The 22544-nt window shown below is 37.0% G+C and overlaps 3 protein-coding genes across 4 annotated transcripts; 1 reads left to right on the forward strand and 2 right to left on the reverse strand.

The window, feature by feature from the left end:
- Positions 1-7250: 7250 nt before the first annotated feature.
- On the forward strand, positions 7251-11023 carry LOC113320198. 2 transcript variants are annotated; one of them, XM_026568136.1, is made up of 9 exons: positions 7251-7518; positions 7992-8075; positions 8180-8749; positions 8838-8956; positions 9073-9149; positions 9529-9601; positions 9731-9821; positions 9923-9967; positions 10314-11023. In XM_026568136.1, exons 2-9 carry the CDS (start codon positions 7995-7997, stop codon positions 10815-10817), a joined length of 1560 nt encoding a protein of 519 aa, XP_026423921.1. In that variant the 5' UTR covers positions 7251-7518; positions 7992-7994; the 3' UTR covers positions 10818-11023. The 2 variants fall into 2 exon arrangements, with proteins under 2 accessions (XP_026423921.1, XP_026423920.1); XM_026568135.1 differs by having other exon boundaries at positions 7251-7490.
- Positions 11024-11701: 678 nt separating this feature from the next.
- Positions 11702-15391, reverse strand: LOC113322799 (protein ZINC INDUCED FACILITATOR-LIKE 1-like). The gene is made up of 17 exons (XM_026570950.1): positions 14893-15391; positions 14722-14762; positions 14575-14635; positions 14366-14468; positions 14172-14274; positions 14034-14087; positions 13873-13935; positions 13742-13791; positions 13580-13655; positions 13160-13348; positions 12987-13074; positions 12779-12864; positions 12583-12690; positions 12441-12485; positions 12236-12324; positions 12112-12155; positions 11702-11941 (listed from the first exon to the last, which is right to left on the reverse strand). Exons 1-17 carry the CDS (start codon positions 15056-15058, stop codon positions 11844-11846), a joined length of 1464 nt encoding a protein of 487 aa, XP_026426735.1. The 5' UTR covers positions 15059-15391; the 3' UTR covers positions 11702-11843.
- Positions 15392-15640: 249 nt separating this feature from the next.
- LOC113321916 (protein ZINC INDUCED FACILITATOR-LIKE 1-like) lies at positions 15641-20954 on the reverse strand. Its single transcript, XM_026569875.1, has 18 exons — positions 20799-20954; positions 20438-20571; positions 20298-20338; positions 19768-19828; positions 19533-19635; positions 19313-19415; positions 18987-19040; positions 18845-18907; positions 18641-18690; positions 18474-18549; positions 18086-18268; positions 17834-17921; positions 17619-17704; positions 17395-17502; positions 17062-17106; positions 16830-16918; positions 16661-16704; positions 15641-16401 (listed from the first exon to the last, which is right to left on the reverse strand). Exons 1-18 carry the CDS (start codon positions 20825-20827, stop codon positions 16304-16306), a joined length of 1455 nt encoding a protein of 484 aa, XP_026425660.1. The 5' UTR covers positions 20828-20954; the 3' UTR covers positions 15641-16303.
- Between the last annotated feature and the right edge of the window lie 1590 nt (positions 20955-22544).

Below are 22544 nucleotides of genomic sequence, written 5' to 3' on the forward strand. Positions count from 1 at the left end.
AAGTGGTCCTTCCTAGTGACCTTGTTCAATTTCCTATAATCAATACAAACACGCCAACCCGTGGTCACTCAGGTCGGGATTAACTCATTGTTATCATTATGGACTACAGTAATACCGGATTTAATGAGAACAACCTGAACGGGGATCACTTACTGTATGAAATGGGGTAGATAATGCCTGCCTCTAACAACTTAAGGACCTCGTTTCGGACTACCTCTTTCATATTAGGGTTTAGTCGACGTTGCATCTCCCTAAAAGGTTTGGTATCACTCTCTAAATAGATCGGATGCATACAAACAGTGGGACTTATACCCTTAATGTCAGCTATGGTCCACCCTAAAGCTTCCTTGTTGTTTTGAAGGACGGTTGCTAGCCTACTTTCCTGGTCACTATCCAAGACGGAAGAAATAATCACAGGTAAAGTTTCAGACGGGCCTAAAAACCTATATTTCAGGGAATCTTCCAATGGTTTTAGTTGCAACTTAGGAGGCTCTTCTAATGAAGGAACTAGGGTAGACTTAGAAACTGGTAGTGGTTCGAATTTAAGTTTCCATCCATTACTAGTATCTAACAAAGGGGTTGAATCTAACAAAGCATTCACCTCATTAATCACATTATCATCATCAAAATCAATCCCAAAGTGAGCTAGGCATTTCTCTAATGGATCTTCTAACAAAGTGTTTGGTAATGACTCCTCGACTAATGTTCCTATCATGTTCACCTCTTCTATGTTCGAGTCATCTAGTTCAGAGGGTAGCTTATTAATATTAAAAATGTTCAGCTCAATAGTCATATTACCAAAAGATAATTTATAATACCATTTCGACAGTTAATGATCGCATTGAATGTAGCTAAAAACAGGCGACCTAAAATTACCGGTATCTGGTTCTCTGGGTCAGGGACAGGTTGGGTATCTAGGATAACAAAATCCACTGGATAAATAAACTTGTCAACCTCTATGAGAACATCCTCGATCACACCACGAGGAATTTTAACGGACCTATCAGCAAACTGAAGTGTTATCTGGGTAGGTTTCATCTCACCAAGTCCTAGCTTAAGGTACACATGATATGGTAGTAAGTTCACACTAGCTCCTAAGTCAAGCAACGGTTTCTCAACACGGTATTTACCTATTGTGCAAGAAATGGTAGGGGACCCTGGGTCTTTATACTTAGGAGTAGTGGTATTCTGAATAATAGAACTCACCTGACTAGCTAGAAAGGATTTCTTCTGGACATTAAGCTTTCGCTTTCGGGTACACATATCCTTGAGAAACTTGCCATAAGAGGGAATCTGCTTAATTTCATCTAGTAGTGGAAGGTTGATAGTTACCTGCTTAAAAACCTCCAATATATCATTAAAATTGGACTCCCTCTTAGTTGGAACTAGCAGCTGTGGGAATGGGGCTCTAGGGACAAAGCCGGGCTCAATATGACCCTCACTGGTCTCTTTAGAGACTCTATCAGTCTCCTCAGTTTCTGGTTCAGAAGGGTGAACTACAACATGTTCACTATCAGGCATGGAAACCTTGTTGTATATCACTCTACCACTCCTAAAGGTTTTAATAGCATTCACATGATCAGATGGTCTTTCACCTATTTCATTAAGTCCTCTAAGGTTGGGTTGAGTCTGACTAGGAAACTTACCTCTTTCTCTTAAAGACTCATTTATCTGACTAACCTGGGTTTTCAACTCGGAAATAGCCTGAGAGTTAGCCTGACCTATTCTCTTATTTTCTTCTAAACCTTGAGCAACAGATTGCTGAAACTGCACAGTGTTACGAGTTAAAAAAGCAAGAGACTCTTCTAAACTCATAATCTTCTTATCCGAAGGGTTCTGAAACTGTGCCGGAGCTGAAGGATTCTTAGTATAGCCAAAACCTGGGGGAACCTGAGCGTTACTAGACTGACCTTGATTCTGGTCCTTGGACAAAGAAAGGTTTGCTGAAACTGCATAGTGTTACGAGTTAACAAAGCAAGAGACTCTTCTAAACTCATAATCTTCTTATCCGAAGGGTTCTGAAACTGTGCCGGAGCTGAAGGATTCTTAGTATAGCCAAAACCTGGGGGAACCTGAGCGTTACTAGACTGACCTTGATTCTGGACTTTGGACCAAGAAAGGTTTGGATGGCTTCTCCAGCCAGGGTTATAGGTTTCTGAATATGGGTCAAACTTCTGTCGGTTATCAAACCTAGTGTTGTTATAAAGAGCATTGGCTTGCTCTTCAACAGCATGGCCTTCCCAAAAAGGCTCATTTCTTCCACTACCACTAGAATGACTTAATTCTAAGGCTTCTAACCTTTTGGCTATAACTTCTATTTTGGCATCTGACTCATGAGATCCTTCTACCCTATTAACATTTCCTCTACTTAGAAGAATTATTTTCTGGGGTTCCCTACTATTTTCCCATTGTTGGGTCTTATCGGCGATTTCATTCAAAAATGTCATCGCTTCATCAACAGTTTTATTCTCAAACCCACCTGTGCATAAGGACTCAACCATGGTTGTTGTTGAATAATCTAAACCCTCGTAGAGGATCTGAACTAACCTAACCTTCTCCAAACTATGATGAGGACATTGAGATATCAAGTACCTATATAAAGATTCTCCCTCTTGTTGGGAAAAAGTACAGATTTGTGTCCTAATAGACGATGTTTTATGCCTTGGGAAAAACTTATGTATAAAGGCAGAAGTAAGTTGGTCATAGGTTTCAATTGACTCAGAGTCCAAACTATACATCCAAGATTTGGCTTTATCTTTTAAGGAAAAGGGGAATAACCTAAGTTTCAACGCATCATCACTTAGGTTTTTAATTTTCAGAGTACTACAAACTTCCTCAAATTCCCTAACATGAAAATAGGGGTTCTCATTCTCCTTCGCTAAAAACATTGGGAGCATCTGTAAAGTCCCAGGTTTCAGTTCATAATTTTCCTCGGTTTCAGCTAACTTGATACAAGACGGACGAGAGGTCCTAGTTGGGTTTAGCAAAGCTTTCAAAGTTGCCATTTCTGGCACTACCAAAAGACTAGGAGTACTAGGGGTACTTTCCTCACGAAGAGACAGATTCTCAAAACTGAAGTTTCCGAAAACGGGGCTCTCAAAAGAAGAGTCTTCGAGCTCCCCGCTTTCACAAGAAGAACTACTAGGTTTGTCACTAATCAAACGACCTAGAGTGTTTCTTTTCCAAGCCCGTTTAAAAATTCGGGCATACACTAGAAAAACAAAATTAAAAAGAAAAGTCCTAAAAAGGAAGGGATGTTCTATGCAAACACAAACAAGGATGACTCCACCACAATAAACCTACTGATTTCTAGCAAACAAAAAGCATGATGACTCCACTTAGATTGTTTCTAGACCAGATTCCAATCCTTCGAACGGGAATTCGTTACAATTTAAGCAAACTCCTCTGGAATCAATCCGAGTTAAAGTAAGTTGAATAGAGGCGAGGGAAGATCGGTGGAGATTTGATACCCAAGGCCTCACCGATATTACAAGGCGGCGCAGTCACGCATTCAACTTACAGAAACCGTCAAGAACTTCGAAGTATGCTTAAAAGAGTAACCAATATTTTTCGAATGACTTTCATGTTAAGCTCGTTACCCTATCGGTCTCGTTCTAGTCAAAATTTTAGGCTTAGGTTCGCGTTTGGTGTCGTTTTCCTAAGGCGGGCAAGAAGAGAATGGTGATGAAATCCGAACCCTTATCTTGTATGGCCAGTCCTTGCCCTTTACTAGGAAATTAAAGCAGCCGTTTTCAAGTCCTCAACATATATGCATACGAAGGAAGACAGTAACTCGCTGACGGGGGATTCGCGAGTGTTTCGACAAATTTACCTCCCGTACCAGACGGGAGATGAACCTTTGTAGTCGACTCGGGCCACGACTCCTATGTCATGTACGAAACCGAGGGGACAAGGTGATATCGTAATCACCGTCCTTCTCTGCAACCAGTTTATATTTAAACTACCCTTCCGTAGGGTTTAAAACATAATGTCCCAAAATTTAAAGTCCAAAGTCCAAAAATATAAAGTGCAAAAGAAAAAGAAAGTCTAAAAAAAATAAAAATCTACAAAAATAAAAATGTCTTTTTTTTCTCTCTCTCTTTTTTTTTTATAAAATAAAAAATCTTCTTCTTTCGCTCCTTTCACTTTGCCTTTCACTCGAAGTCTTTAAGTATTCACCAAAAGCTTTGGCAAAATTTTCTTTCGCTCCAAATTCCGAATTATGTAAGAAAAAGACAAATATCCAAAAACGTAAAGAAGAACAAATAAAAATAAAAACCTAAAAAAAAAATCTAAAAACTCTAGCCTAAAGAAAAGTCCCCGGCAGCGGCGCCAAAAATTGATGTGATTTTCAAAGTTGTTGTAGTAATAAGATTCGTTCAAGACTTGTGAAAGCAGATTTTAGACTTAATTTTAAATAAAAAATATAGAAAACTTAAATAAAAGTGATATGAAAAACATGGAGAAGACTGGGGCTATGGATTCCACTAATTACCAATATCAAAGTGATTTATATTTTCTAATTATAATTATGCAAATCCTTCATTCAAGTTGATTCTTAATATTGCAAAAGTTGATTTTTTAGAAATAACAACTGTAAATCGAAAGTATGGGACATCAAAACCCTAGGCTAGCATGCTCCATCATTTGAAATAACAATTGTTTAACAAAAACCATTTTATCTATTTATTTATCAAGGCAAATAATCATATAATAATTGCATAAATTAAATAAAATAGAGATTACCACATTTCATTGGCGAAATAGCTTCCTCCGTCGCCCCAGAGGATGGGTTTAGCTCATCATTGTATAAACTTGCTCAAAATATTGATTCATGCTCAAAATTTGTTTACAAAGATGAAATGGAGAGAAAATAATGAAAATCGGGTGTTTGCAACGTTTATAATTGTTGCAAAATACTGTTACAAAGAACGATAAAAAAGAACTGTTGTTGTTGTATCTCTGCGACCCTCGTGTGGCTGTCGTTGTCACTGTAGCATGAATGAATGCCTCTGGTGGTCTTTTGTTCTTCGTGTTCTTGGTGCAGTAGTAGAAACAGAGTTATGAAAACTCTTGATTCACGCCTCCCGAGCTCTCCTCTCGACCCCAAACTCTCCGTCCCCCTTTTATGTGATCCTAGGAACCTATTTATACATCATTGCCACATTGAATCTCCCAAAATCTCTTTATTTAATCCCATTATTTCTTTTATTCTCGAAAATATATTGTTTCCAAAAATCGTTTTCCTACGCGTCTGCAGCTGTATTTCTTTCCTTTTATACCTTCTTCACGCTCCAGAATATCGATCAACTCTTCCAAGCACGTGCAGTACACGTTTAAATTCGTCACAACTCGTGCAAGCTCATGTTTTTCGTCCAACTCCCTGTTTGGATTAAACCAAGTTATCCAGCCAAATTTGATCGAAACAAACACCCATACTAGCTCTGTTAGGACATATCACAACTACCCATGAAGTTTCAGTGATTGAATCACACAAAAACTCCTCCAAAATTGGTTTTTTGAATTTGGGAAGAAGATGTCCTCCCCCTAATCCTGTACGGGTTTCCCTTTAGCACCTGCCTTATGGGGTGCGAATAGTATTTTTTGGGCGTAAGTAGTAATTTTTCTGGGGTTTCTACGGCACATTTTTGGGGTGCTTCCGGTGCATTTCTGGAATGCCTTTAGTACTTTATCCTGGGGTGAAAAACACCACTTTTCGAGCCATTTTTGCCGCAAGAGCTTATTTCTCTATAAATATCTACAAAGACATAAAATAACAAAATAAATACAAAATCGAGCACTAATAATACATACAATTGAGACATATTAGACACATAAATGCGTCTACCAAGTGTGCTAGCTATTTATAAGTTTTTGATGTTTCAGGCACTTGTATAACAATTTGAAGCAGCACATTAAAGGACAAAAGTTGTATAGATGTCTGTGGAATGCAGCCAAATGCTACAAGAAGAAACATTTCTATGTAACATCTTACTAATATTTCTTATTGTTGATATGTTTATAGTTTTTTTATGGTTTGTATATGTGTTATAACCTGCTTATGGTTTCTGTTTGTTGTATGCAGAAACATATGGAAGATATGAAGAAGGAGAATCCTGCTGCTGTGGTGTACCTTGAAAAAGCTGGTTTTGAGTCATGGTCTAGAGCCTTTTTTGATGACACTAGTAAGTGTGAACATCTCAATAAAAACTTTAGTGAGTCATTTAATTCCATGGCAAAAAACTTTAGGGACAAACCAATATGCAGACTAGGAATTCTTTATAATCAGATGGTTATGAGTTTGTTTCACAAAAGGAGAAAAGAAAGTGCAAAATGGAATCCAAATGGATTGGTTCCTACTGCTATGAAACTGATTGGTTAATTGTGTAAGTTGGTTGGTGCATTTAAAGTAGACCCATGTGTGAGTGGTAAATTGTATGAAGTTACGAATGAGGGTAGCAAGACAGTTTTTATTGTGAACTTGGAAGAAAAGCAGTGCAGTTGTCTGCAATGGAAACTCAGAGGCATTGTTTGTCAACATGCTGTTTGTTGTTTGAAGCCATTCAAACCTGATTGGACAAAGTAAGTACTTTATCAAAATTTGTTTTGGTCCCATTTGTTTTTTGCATCTCAACTTTACTAAGTTTGTATGATGTGAACTTTAACTGCCTTGTTGTTGTTTTTTTTTCTTTTTTCTTTCCAGGTATTGCTTTCTTAGCTTATAGTGAATTTTTTTGAGTTGCAGAAACCTATGGAAGATCATCTGTATATATACAGGTTGAAGAAGATGGAATTGGGAATAAGACCGTTGGGAGATTAGATCTTATTGTGGGCAGTTGATTTTTCTTTTACATTGATGGTTAAATGGATGCCACGTGTTTCTTATTGACTCGAATCGAATCGGCGTTTCAACCCGACGATTCAAGTAGATTCAACTCTATTTGGCTCAAAGGCCCTTTTTAGACTTTCTTTGACCTGCCACTTAAGCAATAACGGTTGTTAACTGCCGTTTACCGTTTTTTTACCGTTTATTGTATAAAACGGTCAAACCAAGAGCATTTTAGAAAGTTTGAAAAAAACGGGGGCATTTTTTTAGTGCAAAGTTAAAAGTAGGGGTAATTTATCAAAAAGTATGTTGATGGGGTAGGAAGATAGGTTGCGGGGGTACGGGGGTATTGTTAGCATTTCTGGGGATATATAGAGAAGACATTCTGGATGAGTTCGTGAACTGTTCAACCCCGTACGGAGGGGCGTAACTAAAACCCTTTCTCCCTCTCTTTCTCTCTTTCTCTGTAACCCTTAAACCCCACTCCCCTCGGCACTTAAAAGTTTGAGGCAAGTTACTCTGTCTCGTTATTCAACGCCTCTCTCAGAGGTCTTTGTCCGAGCTAGGGTTCTTCATCATCACTTGGCAGTACTTGAAAGTTCGTTAATAAAGCCTTCCAAACTAGGGTTCACTTGGCAGTCGGTGCTTCTTTCTCTGCAACAAGGCATGTTCTCTACCAACCTCCCATCTGTGTAAACTTCTCTTCCATAACTGTCTCTTTCCTCTTTCCAATCTTGATTTCCCTGTGAATCCGTTTCTGGTTTTGCATGAACTTCCCTACCACGTTCTTATTTGGTTCGAATTGCTGATTAGAGAGTGTAAATTTAATTAGGGTATATATATATCTCAGGTTGCCTATTTAACAAAAACAAAACTATGCTCACGAGAGATTTCTAGGTTTGAATTTGATCTAAACAAATGGTATCCTGGTAGTAGCAATTTTGATAATAATAATAGTGACTAGTAGTATTTGAGATACTAGGTAGACTCCCTGTTATATCACTCATAATTATTCATTGAAACATCTATAGGTGAAAGGTGAAGTCCTTCTGCCTTTCTAATCTAGGGCTAGCTTATATGCTTTTATTTGTTTAATTTTTTTTCTTAATTATTTACTACCCTTTTAGGGGATTTTTGTGTTAAAGCTTTCATTGTCTCATTTCAGAAAATGTTTCCTTTTCAACCCCCCTTTCCCCATCTTCCCAACCAAATACAAATGGGAGGAAGTAACTTCTCAACTCCACAACAGGTAATTTCTTTTCTTTTTTTGAACTGTAATGTTTATTTTAGTGTATTGGTAACTCAGTGTTGTGATGATATTGATAATGACAATGTTTTGTCTGCATAAACCAGGTCATGCCATCCAATCAAGGTGTCACAAACCAATCAAATTTTTCTAATGGCTTCAATCCTGGAGTTGTGGCTCCGTATGGAATCTTTTCTGCCATGCCTAATGCCCACTTTCTGAATGTCGCTAACCCTCATCCACAAATGCAGAATAGCCATGTTGGGAGACCTTTTCCTGGTTCTGGTCCTCATAATATGAATTCTGTCATGACATCTCCACAATGTGGGAATTCTCAAAACTTTCCGCAGAATACGAGTCAGCAAGGGCCATTGTTTATGCAAAATCACAATAGACCACCCTTTCAGTCATATCCACAGGCAGTAATGTTTAATCCATACAGTCAGCCTATGGCCATGAACCAACCTACTGGTTATCCACAGAGTCAGTTTGTACAAATGCCTGTCAATCCTTCTCAAGGTCTGCCTCATAGTGCACATCCATGTCCAAATCCCTTGTGGGGGAACCAACAAATGGGCTTCATAAATTCCAGTGGAGTTGCATCGCAGAATGCACAAGGTCTGCATTCGTTTAACCCAATCCCAGCAGCTCAGAATACATCTCAAAAAATTTCACAGGTACTTTTGTTTTACTGCATTAGTTTGTTTAGCAACTGCCATCTCTCCATCCTTCTCATAGTACGTATATGTTTGGATTCGGTCTTAGGGGAACAAAACTAATGATGGTGGAAAAGATGCCTCAAACATCAGCCAGAAAAGCTTTCACAACAAAAAATTTACAAAGAATCACCAGGAATCTGGTAGAGGAGAATTACCAAATTCAAGGTCTGCTTTGCTACAGTACATGCTAATTTCCCAGCATATCTTAAGTTTTATGTATTATGTATGGAATTTGTCTTATAAATTGTAAATGACTTTTTTATTTATTATAAATTTCTCAGATTTCAAAAATCCAAGTTTCAAGCCAGGGAAAATGCCAAGGGAAATTTCAAGTCCAATAAGGGAAAGGGAGGAAAAGGTTTTGTGCTCTTTTTGTGCTGTGATATTACTAGATAAACATCTTATAAGTAAATTGGTAATTAGGTCGCATTACGGTATCGGTTTACTTTTTCTCTTGTCCTTGAATAACATGACTATACTACCCGCAGTTGAGCACATGGTTTTGTATGGTAAATAGAAGGTCAATTGCAGAATTGTACTTAAGATTAAGGAATGAAATGTGAAAACAAAAAATTAAATTTCATTTATATGCGTTTGCTTTGAACATGCTTTCAGTAAATATCTCCGCATCATTCAAGAACTTTAGTTACCACTATACACATCTTTTCATGCCATGTAAATCAACCCCTTTCACACGGCGAAGGACTGATTTGGAATCCTTTTACTGGTGGATATAGGTCCACAAAATGCTGGTCCTGGAAAATCTCTACTGGATAATTCTGTCAAGCATGGTAGCGAGGAACCTAAAAGGTAGACTTCACCATGTTCTTAGTCTTTTCCTCTTTGGCACAAGAAAAGAGCTTTCGAAATAAGAAAATCTACAAGGCTTTCAACTATAATACCATGTATGGTTGTTTATTTGATTTTTTTTTCTGTAAGATTTCCCCGTCCAAATTATTCAGAACGAGAAATCCAGCAATGGCGTGAAGAAAGAAAGAAGAACCATCCTCTGAGGTCCAATGCGGAGAAGGTTATATTTCTGATAATTGTATAGATGCAGTACATGCATAACATTAAATTCAATTAATCTAAAACATGTGATCTAATAAAATCAGTTATCCATACTTTCAGAAGTTGGCTGATAAACGCTCTGAAGAGGCGAAAAGGCGGCGTCAGGTATACAAATTATTAAAAACATATGAATATTGTATTAGTGCTTAGGAGTTTTTGTTTTTCTTGAAGCATGGGCTTAGGAGTTGTGAATATGTGACGGGCATCCACCTAATAAGTAATAATCGTACTTCGAGAAATGCTTGGCACCTTAGTAGCTTACATCAGCTGACATTGCTTGGCATATTGTGTGCTATGCTGTTATCAATTAATGTTGGTTCATAATGAAATTCTATTTCTTCTGATGAAGCCCGGGGTGCCTCTTCCTTGCTTAATGTCTTTGTAAAACTTTGTTTAGAACAACAAGTGTTAAATTAATTGATTTGTTCCCTCAATTCGATTGGTCTTGTAGCAACTTAAGGGGATCCTTGCGAAGCAGGCCGAGTTAGGTTGTGATATTGCTGAATTACCGCCAAATTATTTAACAGACTCTGAAAAGGAAGGAAGGTTTCAAAACAAGCACAACAAAAGGGGAAGACGTGGCAAGCAAAACCGATTCTCCAAAAAGCAGAAGGCGGGGAACGGAGAAGATTCAGTTGCACAGCCTGATATGTGCAGGGAGCCAACCCTTCTTCAGAAACTTCTGAGTGCAGATATTAAGAGAGATAGGAGCCATCTTCTGCAAGTTTTCAGGTTTATGGTGACAAATTCTTTCTTCAAAGACTGGCCAGACACGCGATTAGAGTTTCCTTTGATCACCATTAAAGAAGGAGAGAGTAAAGGTGAGATCAGTGAAGAGATATCTTCTCCAATTCTGGATCATAGTAATTCTATATTACAAGGTGATGAAGAAGATGAGGATAATGACGAGACGAAGGAGGAATCTGACACTGAAGAGGGCGAACTCACAGAGTAGGGTGAAGAAAAGGGTTCCTTGTACATATTCCTTCTCTATTTTGTGCGAATACTGGATAGAATCCTGTTAATGTAACTAGTATCCTGCGGTTTTTGTGAATTATAGAGTATTTGCTTGATGATCCAGGCATGTTTTTCCTAATGTTGTACTTGTTTTACAATTGAAACAGTTTGAAAGATAATGAACTGCCAAACATTTAGCTTCCATTACCAGTGTCTGCATACGTCTTTTTATCTTGAAGAACAAATTATGTTCCCAACTTTCCACGAGCTCCCTAGTCTGAAAAGTAAATGACAGAAGTTAAGAGCATAAAGTCTACTAACTAAAGCTAATGAAGTGGGAAAAACATTTAACACAAATTTGGGAATGTAGAAGAGTAAACTTATCCCATCAACTGATAGTGGGAAAAGTATGTCTAGCCTGAATGTCACTCTGAAAAACTAATACGTAAGGACTAAGAAACAACCGGAAGCCAACAGCATCCTATTGCGCATACTGAAATGCAGAGGCGAGGTTGGAAGTACGGAAAATGCCGATAAAAAATGTGTAGTTGGGAAACGCCTGCCTAAAATATCTTCAAGGGAAATTGTGGTAATAAAAGAGTGTGGACTGCAGTCACTATCGAATTATCTGGGGCATTGCCTCCAGAAGAGTTAATCATTGAAGCCTTAAAGATACTGAAAGAGAAGTGTGTCAGAGTGATAGCTGAATTGTCATGAGGTCATTGATTGTTTTAGAAGGAAGAGTTAGGGTGTTAATTTCTCTCATTAGATTTTTGAGTTTATATCATCTGCCCTTCATTGTACCAATACTTATGAAGCAAATTTTGGTGTAGATGTGACATTTTTTTGGTTACTAGCAATTGACTGCACTGGCTACTTAACTTCATTGGCAAGATGATATACAGTACTTAAAATTACTGTAGAATGTCAAAACAGCACTTGTTTTTCAATACAAAATTTTCATCCGTCATGTTAAACTATTACTGCAGCTAATAACATCCTTTATTTTACCCTGCTTCATAAATTATCCGGATCGTCGAGGGAGTGCGAGAAATGGCCTGAAAGTCATGACTAATCCAATCACCAAATTCACATTTAGGATGAAGAAAATCAAATAGTTACCTGCAAGCATTTATCAAATTTGATTAAATTTCTCTACCAATACAAACAAAGTATCTAATAACATAGGAGTGCGTATAACCGAAGTGGGAAACCAAAAATTATGGTCCTTAAGAATTTAAAGTACCTAAAAGGGACAATTTTCAGAGTTTGAATCAGGTGCAGATACGTACCAGGTAAAAAGGTAGCATTTATACGCTTTTGTGCCAATGAAAAGCTGCAAAAACATATTCTAATTGGTTGAGAAAGTAAATTAAAACAACATGACATGCTTTCAACAAGTTGACATGCACTTACAGAGCACCACCACCGGCTGGACCAAATGCTTTGAAAAGAGACATGGCAGTCATAGAAATTCCATTTGCGGCTCCTCTTTGGTGTTGAGACTGTCATTAAAACGGTACCCAAATTCATAAAACCATCCATCTACTGTGACAATTAAATTCAACAGCCAATGCATAACAAAAGAAGGGTAAGGGTCCTAAGCGAGGGAGAGACTTACGACCGAGTTGTTTTGCATGATTATTAAGCCAGTGAAGATAGTAGTCTGTTTAGTGATAGAACAACCAATGTCAAACATCGTTTTTCATTTTAACTACTGAAATTAGAGGTAAAGGAAACTTTCAACTTGAGCTTGTACTTACAGCGAAAATGTTCTTCAAAACTGATGCAGTATTTATTATCAAGTAAAGGCTGTGCCCAGATAGTTTAGCTATGAATGGATAACTTGAAAGCAAGAGTACAGATAAAACCTTCAAACAGAAAAAATCATAAATTAGACAAAATCAAGTATAATGAACTGCAAATCGTTTACAGATAATGTACTTAAAACATACGTACCGCCACAGCGCGAGCTACTGAGAGGGTTCCCAGAGTCCTCTCAATTGTTGGATATATTACAAGTTGAAAGAGGAAAAGACCAACACCTGACACAGTGGAAGTAGTAGTCAAGTATTGTCATCTTGATGAGTAGAGAAATGTTCAACCAATATTCGGTAGTCAACTCAACAGTTGAGATCAATTAAAGAGAATTATCGGATCTATGTACCTGTGATTGAAAGGATTTCACCAACATTCTCAGTGGTGTAGCTCAATCCACCAAACTTTCTAGGACTTACAGCCCATAATGAGAAAATCTGTCAAAGTAATTCATACACATCAAATTTACAGAGAAGGCGTAGTTTAAACATAAAAAGATAAACCGAGTCGTGGATCAATCACCTCGCTGTAGGCCATATCGTGAAGTGAGAAAACACAATATACAACAATACATGAGATTAGCGGCCAATTTGTGAAAAGGCTTCCCTTAGAATCTGTTGATCTTATTTCCTTACTCTCTTGTATCTTTTCAGTCACATGATCAGCCCCATAGGATTCTTCATTTGGTGCACTATGTTTGTGCAATGTTTCCTATAACAATAAGAGATTAGCACAGCTCTCAAACTAATGAAGTGTGTGTTCACAAAACATTAAAAGAAGTGAATGTTGAGCAAAAAAAATTGATGGCAAATGCAACACGAATTTCTTTCCTGAATTTATAGAATAAGTATAACTTATCCCATCAAATGATAGTGGGAAAAGTGTGTCTAACTTTTACTTGAACATATCTCTGACAAAATACACAAGGATTAAGAAACACACCGGAAGCCAACAGCATGCTATAGTTGCGGCTGTTGCGCATACTGATATACAGAGGCAAGGTAGAAAGTATGGAAATCTGCATTTATAGTGTTGGAAGCATCAAAGTAAGTTGAAAATCTCCGGAAAACATATAAAATGCAACAAACATGAAAAATTTCTTACCTTGCAAAAAGAGAATCTTTTGAAAATATATTTGGATACTTCTCTGCAGGCTAAAAAAACATTAACTTATTTAGACCCATGGGAACAAATGAATGCAATTCATATGCAAGGAACTATTTGTTCTAAGATACCTGTGCTAGGAAACCTCCAAGAGCAGGACCAATTATCAATCCTATTGCCCATGCCGTACTAATCTGAAGAAAAGTGACACATATATGTACCCATCCGGCACAACTTATGTAAAGAGACTACAAGTATGTCGATTACCATGAAAAATGAGAAGAAATCTTACAAATGATAGTCCTAAAGCTTGATATTCTTTTCGACAAACTTCAGTGGCATAAGCCTGAAAAACATTCAACAGGCAAATTCAAATAAGTACAAGGACAAAAACAAATCTGGAGCAAAAGCAGAAACGAAAAGCACATACCTGAACTGGGCCAAATATACCACTGAAACATCCAAGAAGAAATCTCATAGCAACAGCTATCCAAAAGTTTGTACAGAGACCAAATAGAGTGTTGCATATAATCCTGAGATGAAACTTTTACCAGATCAATTACTGCAACACTAAATCTTAAGAAACTTGAAATTGGCAAATAAATAAATTTGATCAGTACTAACACTGTAGTACAGCAGGCGAGTATAACAGGTTTTCGACCGTATCTGTCAGCTAAGGCTCCCCACAACAAAGACGTTAAAGCTCTTCCAAACATATATGCAGACCCTAAAACACAAGGCAAATATGAAAGGCATAGTAGAACTGGCTTATAGAGATCGATATCTCAAAATGACCTACTTGATTCTTAATGGTTAACTGTGAAGGCACTAACCTACACATCCCGCATAGTATCCAATATCTTCCTCCTTTTTGGCTATATTGAAGTCTCTTACCTACAAATAGACAAATGAATATGTAATGTGCCTTTCGAATAATACACATACAACTTTCATGATTTCAGAGTTCTATAGTAACATACCAGAAAGTATAGGTATGGAAACAGAGATGATATCGGAAGAACTGAAATGAAAAACACCAAGGGAATATTGTTAGAGCAGAAAAGAGGTAAAGGCATGCATCTTGAGAGAGAAAAGCTGGCTATATATTGTTTTTCCCATCTCTGCATTGCTCAATGAGAACGATCACTCACCTGCGCTTAATACAACAATCCATATATAAACTAATTCCTTGTAAGGTATTCCCAAGTTCGTTGCTTTCCTGTCTTCAATTTTGCAACCTGGGCAATTCGCATAGTACACAACATCCTTCTCAGTCTTGGACAACAATCCTGTTCTATTACTATTCTGATCTGCCATTAGTTAGATAATCCTTGCATCAACAACAGTTAATACTCTCCGCTCCTACATTTCCAAGTTCTTTCATTGAATATGAACATATCAGACAAACGAACTCATTTTAAAGAGAGAAAAAAGTCACTGTTAACCCAACTCCATTAAAATTCAACTTGGAATCTTTCTCTTAAACAAACTAATAAAAACAAGATCGACAACTGCTAACTTCCAATCTTGATTTATAAAAATACCATAAAATGCCAAAGTTTTCTTTTCCACTATTTCAAATTGGAGTATCCCAGTGTCTAGTATTAAGATACCATGAAGTACAATAAGAAATGAGTCTCCATCGATGTGAATCTCTGCCCTGTCAAAGTCGACATGGCAGAGATTTGTTCTTTCTGAAAGCGTTAACTGAGTTAAAATAATTGACAGCAGATCTAAGATGAGAAGGAGACGGAGAAAAGACTATTATTTGATATTTAAAAAAGTTTAAAAGACCGGGAAAATTCTAGCATATTCTTCTATACTCCCCTCACAAGTACTTCACTGCAAATCAATTTCATCTATGAGAATTGCAATTTTTGTGAGTTATACCTCACCAAATAAAAAACAAAATTGGCATCATGATCATATAATTTTCATTAACAAGCCAAATAGCTAGGTTACAATTACAAAGATGGATAATCTCAGATTCTCAGCTAGAGAGTCAAACAGGCAAAAGCAAAAAGCTGATAAAGCAGAAAGGATGAAATGAGTAATAGAAAAGGCAGACATCCAAATTGGATCATACAACCATTTTCCAATTCTGATTGCCTACATACTTAAACCTGTAATACGTGTTCGGAACTTCAATTCTAGTAAGAATGTCTGGTCTATTCGAGTAATACTTATTATGTCTGCTGAAAACACCTTTTCTATTCTTCTAAAAATGACATTCTCCTGAGATGTTGTAAACTTCTTAAAACAATATTTTGAAACGGACTGAATTAGCGATATGTTAAGACCAAATTCTTCCATCCGGCAGATACTACGGATGGAATCATGTCAGAGGTGAAAGCTTCAACTACACCAAGTTCATCTGAGGATATTATATCCAAAAATTGTGTCCCGTTGAGTAAGCTAGATAATCTGTAATATTCAAAGGCCAAATGAGAGATCTGTACCACATCGCAACCTTCATTTTGAGAGATGATCCCTGCCCTCTGCTGCACCAGGATTCCCTCTAGAGGAATTATATAACTAAATGTTTTGTAATTCTTGAATACTTCATCCACGTTGTTGAGGGAGTGCAAGAAATGGTTTGAAGGTCATCAGTAATCCTACCACTTCAACCATATTTAGGACAACGAAAACCATCTCACTGCCTGCACATCTCAAACAGGAAAAATGGCATCTTATCAGAAAAACAACCTTGATTCAGGAAGAGAAATGGAATATCGAAGTGGGTTCGCTAAAGATGTATTTAGGAAAAGAAAATGAACTACGAAAATGAGGGTTCGAAAAACATCTACTGGATGCTGATTTCACAGAGCACTGTATGAGTGGTCGCAGGGAAAAATTTAGAAACGGGGTTTGATTTCAAACTCAAACTGGCATAGGACGATATGAGATAGATTTTCAGACCTGGAAGAAACGAAGCATTCCTTCGCGATTGTCCCCATGAAAACCTGCATATATCAAGGTCATGATATTGAATCCCAAACATGTAGAATAGTAAAATATGCTTAAACGATCTGAAGTCCATAGTACCACACAAATTATTCATGTATCACTAACTTGAAGCGATACTTACAAAGCACCACCACCAGCTGGACCAAAGGCTTTGAAAAGAGACATCCCAGTCATAGAAATGCCATTTGCAGCCCCTCTTTGGTGTTGAGACTGTTATTAATATCATTAAAGTGAAAATGCTGAGTTAAAAGCACATTAAGAGACTGTTATTAATATCACTAAAGTAAAAATGCCGAGTTAAAAGCACATTCAAAAAATGGAACATGAAACTAATTGAAAGAAAAGAGAATTACCACTGCATTGTTCTGTAGGATGAATAACCCAGTGATAATCGACAGCTGTTCAATAGTAATGGATAGGATAGTGTTAGAAGATTAAAGTTTAAAAATTAAATTACAAAAAAAAAAACATTATAAGTGCTATATTTATATATTTGACTATTATTGAAAGAGAAAAGCCAAACTAATATATGAAGGCGCCACAGTAACCACTGAAGTTGGTATACTATGTGTTTATCAAACCTCAGTTGATATTTCCATTCATGTTATTTACACATTACCAACAATAAGTTTATAACAGAACTTCTTGAATTCAGTTAATATACTTATGTTTGCATGATTACTTACTGAGAAAACATTCTTCAATATTGACGCACAATTTAGTACTATTGTAAGGCTGAGCCCAGATAGCTGAGCTATTGATGGGTAACATGATAACAAGAGTATGGCTAAAACCTTCAAAAAAAGAAAGAAAAAAAAAGTAGAAAGTTAAATAGTTTGATCAAATATGATTCAAAATTTTTCATAATAGATTAACTTTAGATTTATATGAAATGGTACATAAAGCATACCGCTGAAATGCGAGATACCGTTAGGTGTCCTAGAATTCTCTCGACCGTTGGATAAATAGTAAGTTGAAACAGTAGAAGTCCAAAACCTAAAAATAATAGAATTAGTAGTCAAGCATGGTTTTGAGTCAAATAAATCAAAACTAACAATTGTATCTGTATAAGCAAATGTTGAATACTAACATTGAGCAAATTACACATGCAAAGCATCTATATACCTGAGATAGATAGAATTTCACCAACATTCTCTGTTGTAAAGCTCAATCCACCGTACTGCTTAGGGCTGACAGCCCACAGTGAGAATATCTGTTAAGAAATTTCATTTGGTGAAAAAGATAACCACTTCTCCAGTAAATAAGAATTTCCAAGTCAATGTCCAAAACCCCCATGAGAGAGAGAGAGAGAGAGAGAGAGAGAGAGAGAGCAATATCAACACAGTCAATGTCATGGAAACAAAATTGATAGTTTACCTCTGTATAAGCCATGTCATGTAGTGAGAAGACACAATATACAATGATAGATGACATTAACGGCCAGTTCTTAAATAGGCTTTCATTGGAATCTGAGCCTGTCCCATCAGTATCTTGCATAATGTCCTTTTCATCATTTCCATATGATTCTTCGTTACTTCCAGCATGTTTATGCAATGTTTCCTACAACAAACAAAGAAATGCAGCGCATCGTTAATTACGGATTGGGTTATTAAAATTAAATTATGATTCGTTAAGCCAATATGTGAACCGTCTTTGTTTCAACTTTTATGGTTTCTCCACGATCCAACATTAGCTATAAAATTATCGGATAGTATTGATAAGCAATAATACTTTGAGCATAAATGTATGGAGTCGGGAAACATACAGGAAGCCAACAACAAACTACAAGAACAATTGCGGAGAATGCTGATATACAGAGGCAAGGTAGGAGGTATGGAAATCTGCAAAAAAAAGAAAAGCACCAGCATATACTGTCAAGTAATGTTCTCACAAATTACAAAAGATCAAACAAGTAGATATAATAATGCTTACCTTGCAAACAGAGATCCCTGTGGAAATAAATTTGGATATTTTTCTGCAGGCTAGAACATATATTTTGTTCAGAGACAAGAATTGCGAAAGCTAAATTCAAACAGAATTTTCAAATAAGAGATGCAAATTGTATCTGAAAATAAATGTGATGCTCAATTTCCACGAACCATATGAAATATCCACGTGAAGAAATATTATCAATACCTGTGCAAGAAATCCCCCAAGAGCTGGACCAATAACCAATCCCACTCCCCATGCTGTACTAATCTGAAAACAAATTTCCGGTAAATACCATAACAAATTTCCGGTGAATGTAATAATCATCAAAAGGAAAGAGAAGTCTTACAAGTGATAATGCCAATGCTTGGTGGTCATGACGGCAGACCTCGATAGCATACGCCTGAAATGCATTTGCACGGTTAAATTCAAAATATACATATAATTACCAGTCCTGCAGGGAACTGCAGTAGAACGTTAGAACTTAGAAACCATTTCATTATCCCACATAGACAAAAGATGGCATTGTCTAAAGCCTCTAAGTTGATACTGGTAAAAAAATAAATCAAGACAACCTTTTTTCCTATGAGGATGATATCAATTTCGATAACTATGATTACTGCCAACACAGGTCTCTGTGAGATCCACAATCTGGGGTAAAACTCATATTTTTACCTTAATAGGGCCAAGCAGACCATTCAAGCATCCAAGAAGAAACCTCATAGAAATTGCCATCCAAAAATTTGTACTAAGACCAAATAACGTGTTGAAGATAAGCCTGGGGTAGATAAATCACGAAAGCCACCAGCAAAAGTTGTATCAGCGAATACTTTCAAAAGATACCAGTAGAAACTTACAAAGTCTGAAAAGATAAATAGATTCTAGCAATACTAACACTATCATGGTGCCAAATACTATGACCGGTTTTCGACCATATCTATCAGCAAAGACTCCCCAAAAATAAGATGTCAAAGCTCTTCCAAACATGTATGCACTTCCTTTAAGAATAAGCAAAGGAAGACCAAAGAAGATGAAAGAGATAATTAGCATTACTTTGTCTATCTCATTGAGTTTGGTATTCAATAGACAACATGTCTATATAAAGCTTTGTATACAAAATACATACTGACCTACATATCCTGCATAATATCCAATATCTTCAACCCTCTTTGCAATATGGAAATCTCTTATCTACATAAGAAACGAAATGTAAACCAGAATACTATGTTGGTTGGACTAAAGAAGTGCACAACTTTAAGCGGGAAGTCAAGAGTGATAGATTACTTTTAAAATTTGAAATCAGTCGAAGTGAAGCTATATATAGAGATTCTTACTTCTAAAAGTAAATGGTGCTAAGACAACACATACGTATAAATGTCAGGGGTTTACTCCCCTTTGTTGAGACAGGTCTTTCCTAACATCATTCTCGCACTATTATATAAGCCAATTGGCATACAGAATTCTAACTCATCTATAGGAATTGGAAGTTCAATTTTCGAATCCAATTGAATTTTTTTATCCTCCTCCTAATTTCCTAAAGTAATTTTTAATCATTTTCCTCGTTTATGAAAATGTCTCTTAATTTTGAGGAAATGTACTAAATGGAAGAATAACTAGAACAAATAAATTCATACTAAAACTCCAAATATAAAATGCGTACCATGAAATATAGGAACGGAAATAGAGACGATATTGGTAGAGCTGAAAAGAAAAACATATAAAAAAAATCACCGATCAGTAGAACAAACACAACATTCAACTCTCAAATTACCCATACAGAATTATTATTAAACCACTTACCAGTTCCCAGCACTACTATCCATACAAAAAAGAATTCTTTGTAAGGTATCCCTGTCTGTGTATCTTTTCTATAATCAACCTTACACCCTGGACAATTCTCATAATACACCTTATTCTTCTTCAGTAACGCTTCTCTGTGATCATTATCATTCTCCATTAAGAATTCTTACTATCAATCACTCTCGAGAATGGAAGAAACCAATAAAAGAAATAAAAATAAAAACTTATGAAGAAAATACAAAACAGCGAGAGGCTAAGAGATTTTCCCAAATACAACCTCTTAAACCTAATCTTTTTAAGTGATAATAACAAACAGAAATAAATACAAAATATGGGCTTTTCTGATTACGCAATTGCTTACGTTTCCGATCTTGATTTAACAACACTCATTTTATACTTTTTGGTTGCGTTTGGCGTTTTAGAGACACTGAATCCATCGCAATCAGTTCAAAAACAGAAACAAGGAATATCTGTAAGGACAATGAAGTTTGCCTTCAGCTGGGAAATGAATCAAACACGTAGGAGACAGTTAAAAACAAAAGTGATAGTATTAACAATTTCAGCGAACTAGTCATGGTAGGGTTTTCACGTAATGCAGCAAACTGGGTTACGTTTCCGTGTGAAGTTTTATTGACTTTTAGTGTTTGTTTATAATTTTGTATCGACATATTCGAGCACAGAGCCAGAGTCGGAGGCAGGCGACGTCTAGTAATTTTTGATTGACAAGAAGACGAAACGAAATTGAAGATCGCAAATTGCAAATTCTAAACTGGTGCGATAGCGACAAAACCCCAAAGGCATCAAATGGGTCTGCCACAAAAAATGATGCTTGCAGTAGAGATACAGGAACAGGAACACCCCACACTCGTACCCGCATCACTGGACCATACAAACCGTTAAGCTTTGGCACGCTATTTAATCATCATTGGCGACCTTGCAATGTTGCACCGTCTCCACTCTCCGATGATGGAAGTAACACCGCTGCTGAATACAGACACATTTGTGGGGGCAAACTCTAGAAAACACTTACTTTTTTCTTCTTTTTCGCTTGAATCCAAATTATTTTTATATAAATTTATTGTTTTTTTTTATTATTAATGTTTCAGATAAACATTAGAGTAAGAGGAAAAAAAATCGAAAAAAGTTAAATTCAGAAATAAATAAATATTTTGAATTTTGTTAAAAGAATTAATAGAAAAGTGAAGTAAACGGTTATTCGTAGGGTATACTGTCATGTAGTTGACAAGATTGTATCAAATATATAAAGGTAACCTTTTGGTTATAGGAATCTAGCCTATCTGGTTCAGTGAAGAACACAACCTAATCGAGTTAACGATTGAATTGGATTAATAATTCTGGATAGGAGTTTCTTTATAGAATCTTCGACTAATGAAGCTAGGTTTTCCTTCTTTATATCTAACGACCACTAGTAACCAACGTGTGTACATCTACACTACTCAATAAAGATAACCCACTTTTTTAGCCGGTTGTTGATGGTGGTTTTTAGCTTAGGATTAAAATCGTAAAACTTTACATCTGACATGACGTCACTACGACCACTAGCGCATTTATTGAATCATTCAACATGCCTACGTAAGAATTACCAGGGTACCTATTTTTTATACATGTGTCATGTTCCACGACATAACCCTTAATATTGACCGACATCATCTTCGTACATACCAAACCCTAATTCTCACACCACCGCGCCAAGGCATGCCAACCATGCCAGCCACGTCTCCGCGCCAAGGCATGCCAACCATGCCAGCCGCACCACCGTGCCAATGGCATGCCATGCCATCCGCGTCTCCGCGCCAAGGCATGCCAACCATGCCAGCCGCACTACCATGCCAATGGAAAACCATGCCAGCCACGTCTCCGCGCCAAAGCATGCCAACCATGCCAGCCGCACCACCGTGCCAATGATAAACCATGCCAGCCACGTCTCCGCGCCAAGCATGCCAACCATGCTGGCCACGCCACCGTGCCAATGGCAAACCATGCCAGCCATGTCTCCGCGCCAAGGCATGCCAACCATGCCAGCCGCACCACCATGCCAATGGCAAACCATGCCAGCCACGTCTCCGCGTCAAATCATGCCAACCAT

Source organism: Papaver somniferum, chromosome 11 (genome assembly GCF_003573695.1).
Source record: "Papaver somniferum cultivar HN1 chromosome 11, ASM357369v1, whole genome shotgun sequence".
NCBI classification, from domain to species: Eukaryota; Viridiplantae; Streptophyta; class Magnoliopsida; order Ranunculales; family Papaveraceae; genus Papaver; species Papaver somniferum.